This window comes from Pocillopora damicornis, chromosome 4 (assembly GCF_964200805.1).
Source record: "Pocillopora damicornis chromosome 4, jaPocDami1.2, whole genome shotgun sequence".
In the NCBI taxonomy this organism is placed as follows: Eukaryota; Metazoa; Cnidaria; class Anthozoa; order Scleractinia; family Pocilloporidae; genus Pocillopora; species Pocillopora damicornis.
Genome location: NC_142673.1, coordinates 26,968,613 through 26,983,612, shown reverse-complemented (window position 1 = coordinate 26,983,612; position 15,000 = coordinate 26,968,613). Strand labels below are relative to the sequence as shown.

The 15,000-nt window shown below is 38.7% G+C and overlaps 3 protein-coding genes across 4 annotated transcripts in view; 2 read left to right on the top strand and 1 right to left on the bottom strand.

The window, feature by feature from the left end:
- Positions 1–2,659, bottom strand: part of LOC149047472 (uncharacterized) — a 7,404-nt gene extending 4,745 nt beyond the window's left edge. For both annotated transcript variants that reach the window (XR_016185754.1, XM_089203510.1), the window contains exons 1-2: positions 2,482–2,659; positions 1–2,277 (exon numbers count right to left, since the gene is read on the bottom strand). The exon at positions 1–2,277 is cut by the window's left edge. Coding sequence is in view for 1 of the 2 variants with exons in the window: in XM_089203510.1 (XP_089059636.1) it covers positions 1–2,108 (2,108 nt within the window). In the remaining variant the exon portion in view is untranslated. The remainder of the gene's footprint in view (positions 2,278–2,481) is intronic.
- Positions 2,660–2,664: 5 nt separating this feature from the next.
- On the top strand, positions 2,665–7,000 carry LOC149047471 (uncharacterized). Its single transcript, XM_089203511.1, has 4 exons — positions 2,665–4,132; positions 4,944–5,133; positions 5,928–6,078; positions 6,860–7,000. The coding sequence occupies exons 1-4, from the start codon at positions 4,057–4,059 to the stop codon at positions 6,944–6,946; spliced, it is 504 nt and encodes a 167-aa protein (XP_089059637.1). The 5' UTR covers positions 2,665–4,056; the 3' UTR covers positions 6,947–7,000.
- Positions 7,001–10,820: 3,820 nt separating this feature from the next.
- LOC149047470 (uncharacterized) lies at positions 10,821–13,997 on the top strand. The gene is made up of 4 exons (XM_089203512.1): positions 10,821–11,105; positions 11,913–12,102; positions 12,882–13,029; positions 13,863–13,997. Exons 1-4 carry the CDS (start codon positions 11,030–11,032, stop codon positions 13,941–13,943), a joined length of 495 nt encoding a protein of 164 aa, XP_089059638.1. The 5' UTR covers positions 10,821–11,029; the 3' UTR covers positions 13,944–13,997.
- The last annotated feature ends 1,003 nt before the right edge of the window (positions 13,998–15,000 follow it).

The window sequence follows — 15,000 nt, the reverse complement described above, 5'->3', positions numbered from 1 at the left end:
TTGGGGTTGGAGATTGTACTGTCGTCGTTCGCGACCTCTGCACTTACTTGATGACTTTGGACCGGATCGGGCCGATATGATTCAGGAGTATTCTGTTTGCTAGATCCTTCTTTATACGTAGGGTCATGAAGTGGAGTCGGATGCTGCCTACCGCATTTCTCGCAATTTAACCTAGCTCGACAGTTCTTCGATTGATGACCCCTTTTCAGGCATCCAAAGCAGAGGCCTTTCGATCTAACCAGTGCCAGGCGCTCGTCAATGCTCTTCCTGCTTAGTTCTCCGCACTTGTGAGGTGGGTGGTTACCGCCGCAGAAGACGCACGAACTTTGCTGTTTCGGCTCTTGCTCTGCATTAGGCCTTCCTCTGCTCTCCCTAGGCGGGGTACGAGAGGAAAACGATGCAAAACTGTTTGCTCCCTGACTTCTCATTGCTGGGCTTCTGTCAGGCGCCTTGTTTTTTTTACTTTTCAACGCCTCGGGAGAAAAAACCGGATCATTTGCGAGATCTGCTTCTTCTCTGACAAATTCTACTAGATCGTGGAAGGATACCGTTCTCTCCGTTTTCTTCAGGACATCACGTGCTTGGCGACACCACCTGGAGCCTGACTTGAAGGGTAGTTTTGTGCTTACTTCCTGTAGTAACCTTGTTGAATTTAGATCTTCCATGTACTTCATGGACTGCATGGCTCCTTCACAACGGACAAGAAAATCAGAGAGATCTTGAAGACCGGAGCTATCTCCTTCGACGATCTGCGGCCAATTTCGCAACTTAGCCTTATAAGCTTCCGCTACTCGAAATGGGTTGCCGAAGCGCTGAGCCAAGAGCTTACGAGCTTCTTCATAACCTTGGTCAGAATCCCAGGTCAAGAAACCTTTTACGACTTCGTGGGCTTTGCCGGAAGTATACTTGCTCAAAAAATACAGTTTATCCTTTTCTGAGTCAACTTTCTTATCTATCATGGCATCGAAGGCAGCTATGAATGTCGGGTAATCGAAATAACTTCCTTTAAAGACAGGCGGTTCTTGAGAAGGAAGCGTACTAGCTCTTTGCTGGTTGACAATTAGAGCGCTTAATTCCGCTTGTTTCGCTTGGAGACTGACTATTTGTTTAAGAGTCGCTTCTTGATGTGTTGTCGGCTCGTCTCGCTTTGGAGCGAAATTGTTTACTCGACTAGCGGCTGGTCTTATTGGCGGCGTCAACGGCGCGAAAGGAAGTGCTTCCGGTCTCAACAATGAAGGTTCATGTTTTATGACAGTTTTTCCGACATCGAATTTAGCTTCGCGGAAACTTTGTTCGAATCTCTCATCGGATTTCATATCTTTGCGAACTATACCATTTTTCACTTCTTCGTTCATGACCAATTTGATAGCTTCCTCTTCAGCATCTGCCAAGGCGATCTCCCTTTCCAGCTGAATTCTTCTTAAATTGGTTTCCTGATCCAGGTACTTCATTTCGACCTTTAGCTTCGCTGCTCTGGTCGCCGCCTCTACTCTCTTTGACATGACCGACGACCTAGAAGATCTTGAAGAACCTGAAACCCTTGATCTTCCAGAACGGCTTGATTCAGTTTCTTGCCTATTAGATTCGAATTTTTCATGCTCTCGTTGTTCGACTGAACGAAGGATTTCGGATAGTCGCACTCGACATTCGATAAACTCCCGATCGCACAAATCGAAATATCGGTAAGCGGCACCTTTAGCGCTTTCATCATCAAGTAACTCGTCATACGATCGGTATGCCTGGTTAAGTTCCTCTTTAATTACATCCAGGATTTGTCTTTCCTTTTCTAATTCTTCGGTACCCGGGTGGGAGTCAAGCAATGAGTAAATTCTTCCAAAATGTTTACGCAATTTGTTTTCCACTTCTTGTTTCTTTAAAGCGCGAATTTCCAATTGATAGGCTCTGCCTTTGTCAGTCAAAGTCCGCTCGTGCGGTTCTCTCAAATTGGGAGGATCGTGTTTCCTGCCACGAGGACTATTGGCTTCGTCTAAACTAAGATCTCTTAAATCGCATAGTTCATTCGGAATTTCAACTTCTGCTTGTTCCTTCTCCAATGAGAGGATCTTTCGAACTGTAGCTCGAGGCGATCGACTACCACTATCGCTCATCCTCAACGAATTTTAATTCCAGCCAAAGGCGTCAATTGGTGATATTTTACTGTTGCGGCAAACGAACATCAAGGCTCGATGAAATGCCAAGAAAATCGTGACCGGAGAAAAATGCCAACCAAATCCAGGGAATATATTACAGGGACATAACTTTAATCAATCTCGTAAACTGTAAACGAATTAAAGAAGGGACTTATATAATAGATTGTATTCAATTAAACACGTGGCGACTTAACAGCGTAAATGAATCTAACATAATAAAGGAACTAATAAATGAACCAAAAGCTACGGCAAACACAAAATATATATACAAATAAGGACGAAAGAGCTTGCTCGAAACGAGATAAACAACAAAAAAGCGAAAACAACTTACATATCAGTCCCTATACGCCGGTGGCTTGAAATCACACTTTATAAATTAACTTTGTATGCACTCCGAACATGAACAGGCGATTAATGAAAGCAGGCGAGAAAAACTATTTAAAGGAATCAAATGGCACAAAGGCCAACTGTAACGCAAATGTCACGCAAGTTCGAAAGTCACGCATTTACACAATAGGGTGATGGCTTTTACGGCTAACGGTTGAAATTGTGGCTAATTTAAGGCTAACGGTAAACATCTTTTCATTCTTATAACCAAAATTTTTTTAGTCAGTTTTTTTTTATTACGATTAAAGGTTACATTTTGTCAATTTTTCCGCCTAATGGCTAATTTTTTGGCCATTTTAACCCCATTAAGACCCTCAGCTAAGAAAGCGACTTAAAAAACCTTCTCAGATTCGTAAACTGAACATCATCCAACCAATTCCTTTTTTTTTCATTTATCTTTTAGACGAAATATGTAAAAGAGAAACATACTTTTGCATAATTTCTACATATATTAGAGGCGAGATACTCGCTTTTCTTTCAGCATGTTTATATCTCCTCGTTTAAGTCTTTATCAGAAATCTGTCATATAGAAATTCAATCCCCTCTTGACAGATACATATTCTTCACGTGCGTAGGATCTCAAAATTAGTAATTGTGATATTTCATGTCGTATAAATGGGAAGAATGGTACAGCTGCCGCTGTGTCAGTTGTTTACTTCTAACTGATTCGACTTGGAAATTGGTTATATGCCGAACGTCAAGTAAATGTTGAGGACTGTTGACCATGAAGGTGAAGAGCATTACTAATATTGCTAAACTTCGGAGAAAAACTGTCAAAATACAGAAGGCATCAGTTGTTGGTCGAAAAAATTGAAAGCCTCCTCTCGTCCATTTGAACAACCTAGGGCGATGACATTGGAGGTATATGACGTTGAAATATTACTTCGTACAGCTGAATTCCTTGATTCATGAGAGAGATCATTAAAAAGAGGGCATGGGGCTCCCACGTCAGTGGGTGTTCTATTTATGTCAAAGAACAGATGCAGTCAGATCTGGGTACAACTGCACCCACGCTGCAACATCATTCAAATTTAAAAGATTTCAGAAAAACTGGCTTAATATGGATCGCTGTCGCAGAAAAAAGATTGCAGTGCCTTTTTGAAGGGATGCGTCGGGATGATAGATGAGAAAGAAGCCACACAGCACCTTAGAAGGGGGCACATCTCCTAAGTAAAGAGGGTGAGAAGTCATGACGTTATGATATGTACCCAACAAGCTTCCTTTAGGTATCTGATTATTCCATGCAAATAGTTTCTTTATTCCTTGTTGGATATTTACTTAGAGCTAAAGATTGATTTTAACGGTGTAAAGCGAAGAACCCTTGATGGCTCCCCCGCATAGATAAATTTCATTGCAGGTGCAAGATATGACAAAGGAAAAGTGTAAATACGTTACCAATGATATTTACCCTGATAAGTGCCGTACTTCTTTAGTGTTGCTTGTTGTGGTTATTTAAGTGTAAAAAGTATTGCTGTAATCAACCATTCTGTCTTGCTATGTCAGTGGTGACACAGCAAGGATGGCTTTCAAGGAGATCTTCATCATTGTCGCTTTGGCTTATGTAGTTGGTGCTGCCCGGGTGAAAAACTGCGGCGGTAAATATCCACAGCCTACATTCAATTTATTTCAAATGAAAAAAACTAATGAAGGCTCAAAATCCTTAATTCATTCACTCTTATCCGTGGCAAAAAAATTGTTTCAGTATGTCTAGAAGAGGAAAAAAGTTGTTTTTCATGATGGTTTTGTAGATTAATTGTTTGTCTTTCGAAGTAAGAGTAAGACTTATCAATCGTGTTATGATTGCAATGTTTCGACTGCTATTTTGCTGGTTTTCGTCAGACGACGAGGTCTAAAGTTTACGTGTCGCTATTTATAACACCTTAGAAAAGGGATGGCATAATCTCATTTTTTGTGAGATAAATATGTTGACTTTTCAAGTTTAAAACCGAACACCGATAGTCACAGAATAATAATTTCATAAAAGCATTATACTGTTTTACCTACATCATACAGCCCGAGTGGACATACCACCAACTTTCGAACCTATCTTATACTTTTTAAGATTTCACAATTTTTGTCAATTCAAATCCTTGTTATGTTGATCAAGACCATCTTAAATTAAAGGAGCAGGGATATAGCAGTGGTGAGAGCGCTCGCCTCCAATCGTTGTGGCCTGGGTTCGATTGTCGGGCAAGCGTCACATGTGGGTAGGGTTTGTTGTTGGTCCTCGTCCTTGCTTTGAGGGTTTTTCTCTGGATTTTCCAGTTTTCCTCGCTACCTCCACGAAAACATTCAATTTCCATTAGGAAACAATAGAGAAGAAGAGCCACCTAGTGGAATGTCCACTGCTAAATTTCATATTATATATTAAATAGTTTTTGTTTACTCTACCTCTCACATAAAAAGGGACGATCCGGCCTTATAAGTTGTCATTCAGTCCGAATGCTTTGAGAATAAATGATAGAATACTTACCGTCAGAGGAAGAGTAAAAATTGCCAAAGTTGTGCGTGGGTCATCATTCAGATACAGTGTTCAAGTTTGGGAGAAAGGGAAGCCGAGGGAAGTGTGCAAGAAGTATAGTCTTGAAAGTATTTGGTAGGTTAAGCAATGAAACTTCCTGATTCTATCTTTTCCTCTTATTGAAGATTCCACGTACGGCCTTGACGCTAATGAGGTTACCTCCTTAGAGACGGTCCTAATGGGGTAAATCGATACCCGTAAAACGCCAAAGAATTTAGCCTCTAAGGCGAAAAATTGACAAATTTCAACCGTAAGTCGTGAAAAAAGTGAACAGCGAAATTTGTCCTTGTACAACCTATCTTTTGTATCATTTTTGATTAATCGTTAGTCGTAAAAGCCTAAAGCAAATTAGAAATTCTATTACAAGTACTGTACATTTCTAAAACCTTGTCGTTTCACTAACGATTCGAGTAAATATCATAAGTTATCTATGAAAGTGTGGGACGTGAAATGCACGATTAGCGGTATCTGTAAATAGTACACAGATATTCTCTGTTGTAGCTAATTCAAAATCTTATCCGAGTTGTATCTGAGATATGAGTATTAGGATTTTAAATCAAATGATACACTACAACTATGAACTGATGAGGGAAGCGCAAAGACCTCATGTTCGGTGCGCTGGACTGGGTCGAGAAGTTCAGGTCTTAAGGCTAAAACTTTACTCTCTTGACGCCTGTCTCCACCCAGGAGAGTAAATGAGTACCAGTGAATTGTCAGGGATGCCTAATGAAATGCTGAGGAGTAGGCTTACAATGGATAAGTTCCGGCTGCGTCTGCAACTAGGCTGGAGTACATTCAATGTTTTTCTTTTACCTCATCTTATGACTTTGACTTAATACTAATTTTCCTTGAATTATTCTTGTCTGAAGCACTGGCAGGGTGAAATGCGTCGACATTGCGAACGTTTTGAAAGGAGCAAAGTGTAGAAATGGTCAGTTGCTGAGAGGAACATACAATATTGACGCAGTACGTCGCACTCTGCCCGGTGACTTTCTTAGGCTGCTGAGATTAGCATCGAAGGTTTGGAAGTTAACATTAAATACTTTTATCCTCCCTTTAGGCCATGCCGGAATGACTTTTTGCGTTTTTACATAACAATTTAAACACGAGGGCAGATTGGGAGAACCAGAGATTATGACGCAAACCTGACACACATTCAAGAATTCTCTCAATTCTCGAGCTGGCTTTGAGACGATTTTAAACACGGAAAATATACTATAAAGCATTTTTAAACATAGACACGATTCTAAAACGTTTTAACTGCGTTTACATGCTCCCATCTATAGACACATTTAGCTGCCACAGCTTATTGTAATAAAGTCAAACCTGTAGGCGCCCAAAAAGAATGCCGAGATAATCATATAGGTTGACGGCTTAAAGCAAGTTTGACCGAATGGGCGTATAGAAAAGAAAAAAAGAAAACCACGCCTTTTACCCTATAATTGAGCTCGCTCAAATGTGCTATTGCCATTGATTTTGGAAGATAAACATGGATTGGATTTTACTTGACGATTATTCTAAGTTTTTTATTAGTGGTTCTGTTTCATGTGACCGTTCATTACATGTGGAAGTTTGTACAAAAAGACAGTTGATACTCAGAAAAGGGTGACCACAACCGCTTAATGGAAGTGACCACTTAATAGAAATAAAAAATAAAAATAAAAATCGCAGTAACTAAGGGAAAAAAGTCCAGACTTTGCCAACCGCAGGGTGACCGCAAAATACTTTGCCGCTTAATACAGGTTCAGATAAAAATATAAAAACATGATTATTAAATTCTGTTATTTGCTTGATTTTGCAGGGAATGTACACGTTCAAAGCACGTTTGTTTAGTGGGGGAAATACCGTGATAGGATGCGTAGAGGGGGAAGTGAGAAAAATAAACTAAAAATACTTCTTAGGATGATAGAAGTGACTGAAATAAAGTGAAATGTTAAGGGGACTTTGTATCTTATTGCTTGATTCACCAATATGACATACCCCCGAGCTTCCAACCTAATTGAGTGTCAATTTTCTTTATAACATAGCTAGTAAATTTGTCTGATCAAATTTAATTGCGCGAGCGTACTTCATATTCCTTTTGTGCACGCTTATCACGTCAGTAAATAAATCCCTCGAGAAACAAAATTTTCCATCGGGTTGAAAATGTTATAAAACAATTGGTTCATACGTCAGTTGACGGAAAGAAAGCAAGAAATTTAGAGTTACTCTTACGCATCTTTCGTGCTCTCCAAACTTCCCACGTGCTTCATATCTCGATGAACGCACGCTGACGTATGAACCAATTGTTAAATAGTCTTCCCTATATGCTGTGTTGATGACGACTGGATGGTTTTTGCCATTTTTGTCGGTCCTTAAACCGGTTTTAAACTAGTTACACTGCTTTTGAATTTAATGCTAAAAACAATAACAACAAAATAATGAATATTCAAATAATCAACCTTTCATGCAGTAGGTTTTGATTGGAAAAAACAGTGTCTGGTAGCAATATCTCACTGTGATTATGTAATGTAGGGCATTACCATAGACAAAGGGGCGTCGCCCGTATATCATAGAAAATTACAAGGGTTTTTTCAGCGAGAAAAGAGTCAGCACACGCAGTGAATACGGTAAACTCTCCGCGATCCACCACCTTGGTGCAGGCAGAAGTGTTTGTTGAGTCTCGCCCATTCTTTCTTGATTTTTACGGAACATGATATCAGATGAAGCAAAAAACTTTCAATCCCTCCGTCACATGCTATGATTATTTTCTATCCATTTTCCTCTTTAGAAAAAGGTATCAGGAACATGAGTGATAATAAGTTTCTTCGTATAGTCACTTGTCGTAAACAAAAAGCGAAGGAATCTGACCTCGAAAATATCTGTGGTCGAGCAGTAGTCGTTTGATATCAGAGAGTTTTGGAAACTATATTTGAATGAGAAACTGCAAACGGTTATTGATAGAGTAGTCCATTAGGGAAGAGGTTACTCAGGGAAAAAAATTGTGCAATCACCTTTAACCTTTCGATTCTGTGCAAGAAAGAGAAATCGTGCATAGAATATTGGAACAAGGCAAATTCACGAATATTCGAGAGTCTCCACTCTCCATAATTTCCCCTCGAATAATCAACTTTTTTAAACCCAAATTTTGATCTAAAATATCCGTTGAAATATTAGAGACTGTAAGATTTGATATCTGGATTCTTGTCGAAAAGAAAAACAGAAAGAAAAAGATTAAAAACAAAAGGATGATATAGAGTCTGCTGTTACGCCCAATCCTCACCGAACAACTCCCGGTAAGCCAAGAGCCTTCCGGCTAAATTTAGACCTTGAAGAAAGGGAGGATATTTTCCACACCTATAAAACAGTTGCCCACGTTTTTAAGAAATAGGTGAGACTGAAAAAAAATACGAGAAGTAACTAAAAATCAGTATGGTTGTTTTAGCGGAATAATTTAAAGCGATGATCGAACATTTCTCGAAAGTTACTTGAAAGTTCTGGATAGATTTTTTCGAGAAAGGGATTAGTTTAAAGTTTTTAAGATCCTCAACCTTATAAAATGGAATTGGAGAAACAAGTTAAAAATAATTCCTGTCAGTAAATAAAGTGGATTGCATGAAATTTTATCCTAGCTTTGGCCGTTTTGTCAAAAAGCTGTTAAAATTGCGATAAAAATCCCACACGCTGGTCACTTGGAATCTCATAAGTGCTCTTGCTAAGAATACAGCTAAGGAACCCCGCTATATTCCAAACTGCGTGAAGAATGCGAAACCTCTGGCGGATATTAGCATAAACACAAGCTCGAAAAGGCCGTGGATTCTCCTAACCTAGGTTTCGGAAAATCCATCCCACGAGCCATCAATTCCCCCCTGCCCTCAAGAAACTAAAAGTAGCAATAGTAGCAAGATCATTGTGATGACAGCACTGCAAAAGAGATGTATAGAAAAACACAAATTTTATTGAATTGGATGGTAGCGGTACCAAGTGTTGTATGAAAGTCGATGTATGCGAAATATTCATTTACAATGATGGTGTCAGTTATTTGCCATTGAGCGAAATGGGTCATATGGCACTGAATTAGTGAGCCGAACTGCAATTTCTCTCATCATTTTTTAATTTTTTGTTAATCAAGTTCAAATGTCAAGACACTAGCCCAAATGGAACGCATCATGCACGGAATATATTAAGGCATCAGATTATAAGTTCAGTTATTGTGTGCAATTATTTGGAGAACTGTTACTGTACTTTTTCTTTGTTTGTTTTGGTGGGTTTTAGCTACATTATTGTCGATCGTTCATCTGGAATAATCCTAGTCTAGCTTCTTTCGTGCCTTGTCCTGCATGCGGCTTTTCATTTTCTCTTCGCAAGAAATTATAATACAACCTCTTTCTCTTTTTGCAAACGGGAACGCGAAATTATTTTTCACTAGCTTGAGTTATACGCTTTGGTGCTTTAATGGAGCCCCTTGAGCTCACCATCCTCGCAAAAGATGTTGAAACACTTGCATACTTATTTGTTTTACAGATAAACTTGGAAATTAACGCACCCCTGGGAGGAAGGCACCCCTTGGAATCATGGTTGAGGGTTTGCGCTCAGTTCTCCACAACTGTTTTCAAACCTGGCTTTCAGAAGTTGCATTTGATTTTATGTTATATATATAGTTGCAGGAAAAAGGGAAAAAGAGTAAACCAGAGCAGCATCGATGTTATATTTTGGCTGCTTAATTCTTTCTTCAATTGATTCCATCGGAGTTGAAGGGACAGATACATTTATACTCCAGCGTGTTTGTAAGACCATAATGTCATAAAATCGATATTCATTATCAAACCAAAACAGCGGCTAATAACTGGTTTATATAGGGTAACTCCTTCCTAGAAAAGACCTTATAAAAACATCTCTTCTGCTCTAGCGGCCGCTAAGAAATTCTGTGCATTAGATGGTTTTTGTCATATAGATATTCAATCCCTTTTTGAAGATGTATATTCTTCAGGAGTGTAAGATCTCAAAATTAAACAGTAATTGTGATATTTCATGTCGATTAAATGGGAAGAATGGTACAGCTGCCGCTGTATCAGTTGTTTACTTCTAACTGATTTGACTTAGACATTGGTTACATGCCGAACGTCAAGTAGATGTTGAGGACTGTTGACCATGAAGGCGGAGAGTATTACTATTATTGCTAAACTTCAGAGAAAAGCTGTCAAATACAGAAGGCATCAGTTATTGATCGAAAAATTGATAGCGATAAATGAAAGCCCCCTCTCGTCCATTTGAACAACCTAAAGCGATAACATTGGAGGATTATTGACGTTGAAATATTACTTTGTGCAGCTGAATTCCTTGAATCATAAGTGAGGTCATTAAAAAGAGGGCATTGGCCTCCCACGTCAGTGGGTGTTCTATTTATGTCAAATAACAGATGTAGTCAGACCTGGATACGACTGCATCCACGCTGCCACATCACTCAAATTTAAAAGATTTCAGAAAAGTTGGCTTAGTACGGGTCACTGTCGCAGAAAAAGATTGCATTACTTTTTTGAAGGAATGCGTTGGAACAATAGCTGAGAAAGAAATCACACAGTACCCTACCTCAGGGTAGATTTGTCCTAGAAGGAGGCACATCTCCTAAGTAAAGAGGGTGCGGAGCTATGAAGGCGTATTAAAGAAAATTTCTGATATTTACTCAAGAAACTTCCTTTAAGTATCTGATCAATCCATGCAATTAGTTTTTTTATTCCTTGTTGGATGTTTACTCAGAGCTAAAGATTGATTTTAACGGTGTAAAGCGAAGAACCCTTGATGGCTCCCCCGCAGAGATAAATTTCATTGCAGGTGCAGGATATGACAATTGAAAAGTGTAAATACGTTACCAATGAAATTTACCCTGATAAGTACCATACATCTTTATTGTTGCTTGTTGTGGTTATTTAAGTAACCAATACTGCTGTAACAAGCCATTCTGTCTTGGTCTGTTAGTGGTGACACAGCAAGGATGGCTTTCAAGGAGATCTTCATCATTGTCGCTTTGACTCATGTAGTTGGTGGTATTTATGTGAGAAACTGCGGCGGTAAGTATCCACAGCCTACATTCAATTTATTTCAAATGTAAAATAACTTATTGAAGGCTCAAAATCCTTAACCACTCACTCTCTTGTCCACCGCAAAAGAATTGTTTCAGTATGTCTAGAAGAGGAAAAGGGCTTTTGTCCATGGTGGTTTTGTAGATTAATTGTATGTCTTTCAAAGTAAGAGTTAGGCTTATCAATCGTGTTATGATTGCGATGTTTCGATTGCTATACTGCTGGTTTTCGTCAGACAACGAGGTCTAAAGTTTACGTGTCGCTTTTTATAACACCTCAGAAAAGGGCTGGCAGAATCTCATTTTTTGTGAGATAAATATGTTGACTTTTCAAGTTTAAAACCGAACACCGATAGTCACAGAATAATAATTTCATAAAAGCATTATACTGTCTTACCTATATCATACAGCCCGAGTGAACATACCACCCACTTTCGAACCTATCTTATACTTTTTAAGATTTCAAAATTTTTGTCAATTTAAATCCTTGTTATGTTGATCAAGATCATCTGAAATTATAGGAGCAGGGATATCGCGGTGGTGAGAGCGCTCGCATGTGGGTTGGGTTTGTTGTTGGTCCTCGTCCTTGCTTTGAGGGTTTTTCTCTGGGTTCCTTTTTTTCCTCGCTACCTCCACGAAAACAATCATTCAAATTCCATTTGGACTTGGAAATAGTGGACAAGAAGAGCCACCTAGTGGAATGTCCACTGCTAAATTTCCATTTATATATTTAACTCCCATTTCCATTCCTAATATATTAAATAGTTTTTGTTTACTCTACCTCTCACGTAAAAAGGGGCGATCCAGCCTTATAAGTTGTCATTCAGTCCGAATGCTTTGAGAAGAAATGATAGAACACTTACTGTCAGAGGAAGAGTAAAAATTGCCAGATTTGTGCGTGGGTCATCATTCAGATACCGTGTTCAAATTATGAAGAAAGGGAAGAGACGGGACTTGTGCAGGCTCCGTTATCTTAGAAGATTTTGGTAGGTTAAGCAATGAAACTTCCTGATTCTATCTTTTGCTGTTATTGAAGATTCCACGTACGGCCTTGACGCTAATGAGGTTGCCTCCCTAGAGACGGTCTCAACGGTGTAAACCAATAACCGAATAACGGCAAAGAATTTAGCCTCTAGGGCGAAAAACTTGACAAATTTTAACCGTTAGTCGTGAAACAAGTGAAAAATAAAATTTGTCCATCTGCAACATATTATTTGTATCATTTTTGGTTACCCGTTAGTCGTTAAAGCCTAAAGCAAACTAGCAATTCTATTACAAGTACTGTACATTTCTAAAACCTTGTCGTTTCACTAACGATTGGAGTAAATATCATAATTTATTGATTAAAGTGTGGGACGTGAAATGCACGACTAGCGGTATATATAAAAAGTACACAGTTACTCTCTGTTGTAGCTAAGTCAAAATCTTATCCGAGTTGTATCTGGGATATGAGTAATTGGATTTTAAATCAAATGATACACTACAACTATGAACTGATGAGGGAGGCGCAAAGTGTACTGGGTCGAGAGGTTCAGGTCTTAGGCTAAAACTTTACTCTCTTGGTGCCTGTCTCCACCCAGGAGTGTAAATGAGTAGCAGTGAATTGTCAGGGATGCTTAATGAAATGCTGGGGAGAAGGCTGACAATGGATAAGTTCCGGCTGCGTTTGCAACTAGGCTGGAGTACATTCATTGCTTTTTTTTACCTCGACTTATGACTTACTTTGACTTAATACTAATTTTCCTTGAATTATTCTTGTCTGAAGCAATGGGAGGGTGAGATGCACCGACATTGCGAAGGTTTTGAAAGGAGTAAAGTGTAGATATGGTTTACGGAGAGGAACATACAAGATTAATGCAGTACGTCGCCGTCTGCCCCGTGGCTTTCGTTTGCTGCTGAGACTCCTACCAAAGGTTAGGAAGTAAACACTTTTATCATCGCTTTAATTAGGCCATACCGGAATGACTTTTTACGTTTTTACATAACAATCCATACACAATGGCAGATTGGGAGAACCTGAGACTGTTACGCAAACCTGACACACATCCAAGAATTCTCCGAACTCTCGAGTAGGCTTTGTATAACAGACGAGTTTAAACATGCAAAGAGTCGTCTATAACTTTTATTAAATATTTTTAAACATAGGTAGGAATCCAAAAGGTTTTAACCGCGTTTACATGCTCTCATTTATAGGCACATTTAGCTGTCACAGCTTTTGTGTAATAAAGTCAAACCTGTATTGGGCGGTGAAAAAAAGGAATGCCGAGATGATCACTTAATACAGGTTGACTGCTTAAAGCAGCTTTGACCGAATTGGCGTATTAAAAAAAAAAATAACCAGACCCTTTCACCCTATAATCGATCTCTTAATATACTAAAGCTCGCTCACATGTGCTGCTTATATTGATTTCGGGAGAAAAACATGGATTAGATTTTACTTAAAGATTTTACTTAGAGAATATTCTCAGTTTTATATAAGGGGTTCCGTTTCGTGTGACCGTTTAGTACAAGTGGAGGTCAGTACAAAAAGGCCGCTGATACCCAGAAAAAGGTGACCACAACCGCTTAATGGAAGTGACCACTTAATAGAAATGAAAATCGCAGTAACTAAGGGAAAAAATTCGGCACTTTGACAACCGACCGCGTAATACATGGTGACCGCAAGATACGGTGCTACTTAATGCAGGTTGGGCTAAAAATATGAAAACTTAATTACTAAAATCTGTCATTTCTTTGATTTTTGCAGGGAATGTACATGTTTAAAGCACAATTGTATGGTAGAAGAAAAATAGGATGCGTCAGAGGGGCAGTGAGAAAAATAAACTAAAAATGCTTCTTAAGATGATAGAAGTGACTGAAATAAAGTGAAATGTTAAGGGGACTTTGTATCTTATTGCTTGATTTACTAATATGACATAACCCCGGGCTTTGAACCTGATTGAGTGTTAATTTTTTACAGTCTTCATTATATAGTGTGTTGATGACGTCTGGTTGATTTTTGCCATTTTTATCTGTCCTTGAAACAGTTTTAAACTAGTTATATTGCTTTTGACTTTAACGCGAAAAACAACAACAATAAAATAATGAATATTAAAATAATCAACCCTTCACTAAGTAGGTTTTGATTGGAAAAAACTGTGTCTGTTAGCCTGTATTTCAGAGAAAATTACAATGGTTTTTTCAGCGAGAAAAGAGTCAGCACACGCAGTAAATACGGTCAATTCTCCGCGATCGACCACGTTAGTGCAGGCAGAAGTGTTTGTTGAGTCTCGCCCATTTTTTCTTGATTTTTGCGGAACATGAGTTGGGGCAAAAAACTTTCAATCCCTTCATTACATGCTATGATTGTTTTCTGTCCATTTTCCTCTTTAAAAAAGATATCAGGAACATGAGTAATGCAAAGATTTCATAAGCTTCTTCGTGTGGTCCCTTATCCTGAACAGAAAGCGAAAGAAATTGGCCTCGAAAATATCTGAGGTCGAGCAGTGGTCGTTTGATATCAGAGAGTTTTGGAAACTATATTTGAACGAGAAACTGAAAACGGTTATTTATAGAGTGGTCGCTTTAGGGTAGTGGTTATTCAGGAAAAAAAAAGCGTGCAATCACCTTTAACCTTTCGATTCTGTGCAAGAAAGAGAAATCGTGTATAGAATATTGGAACAAGGCAAATCATGAATATTCAAGAGTCTCCACTCCCCATAATTTCCCCGTGAACTATACAATCACCTTATTTTAACCCAAATTTTGATCTGAAATCTATGTTTAAATATTAGAGACATTATATCTATAGACTGTAAGATTTGATATCTACCTTCTTGTCGAAAAAAAAAAACAGAAAGGAAAAGATGAAAAACAAAAGGATGATATAGAATCTTTTGTTACGT

What these genes read in the sequence shown, in the direction of transcription:
- LOC149047471 (XM_089203511.1), top strand. Translation starts at nt 4,057, where the DNA reads ATGGCTTTCAAGGAGATCTTCATCATTGTCGCTTTGGCTTATGTAGTT. An exon ending in TATAGTCTTGAAAGTATTTG is followed by an intron (nt 5,134 to 5,927) that starts GTAGGTTAAGCA and finishes TCTTGTCTGAAG; the next exon opens with CACTGGCAGGGTGAAATGCG. An exon ending in TGCTGAGATTAGCATCGAAG is followed by an intron (nt 6,079 to 6,859) that starts GTTTGGAAGTTA and finishes TTGATTTTGCAG; the next exon opens with GGAATGTACACGTTCAAAGC.
- LOC149047470 (XM_089203512.1), top strand. Translation starts at nt 11,030, where the DNA reads ATGGCTTTCAAGGAGATCTTCATCATTGTCGCTTTGACTCATGTAGTT. An exon ending in CGTTATCTTAGAAGATTTTG is followed by an intron (nt 12,103 to 12,881) that starts GTAGGTTAAGCA and finishes TCTTGTCTGAAG; the next exon opens with CAATGGGAGGGTGAGATGCA. An exon ending in TGCTGAGACTCCTACCAAAG is followed by an intron (nt 13,030 to 13,862) that starts GTTAGGAAGTAA and finishes TGATTTTTGCAG; the next exon opens with GGAATGTACATGTTTAAAGC.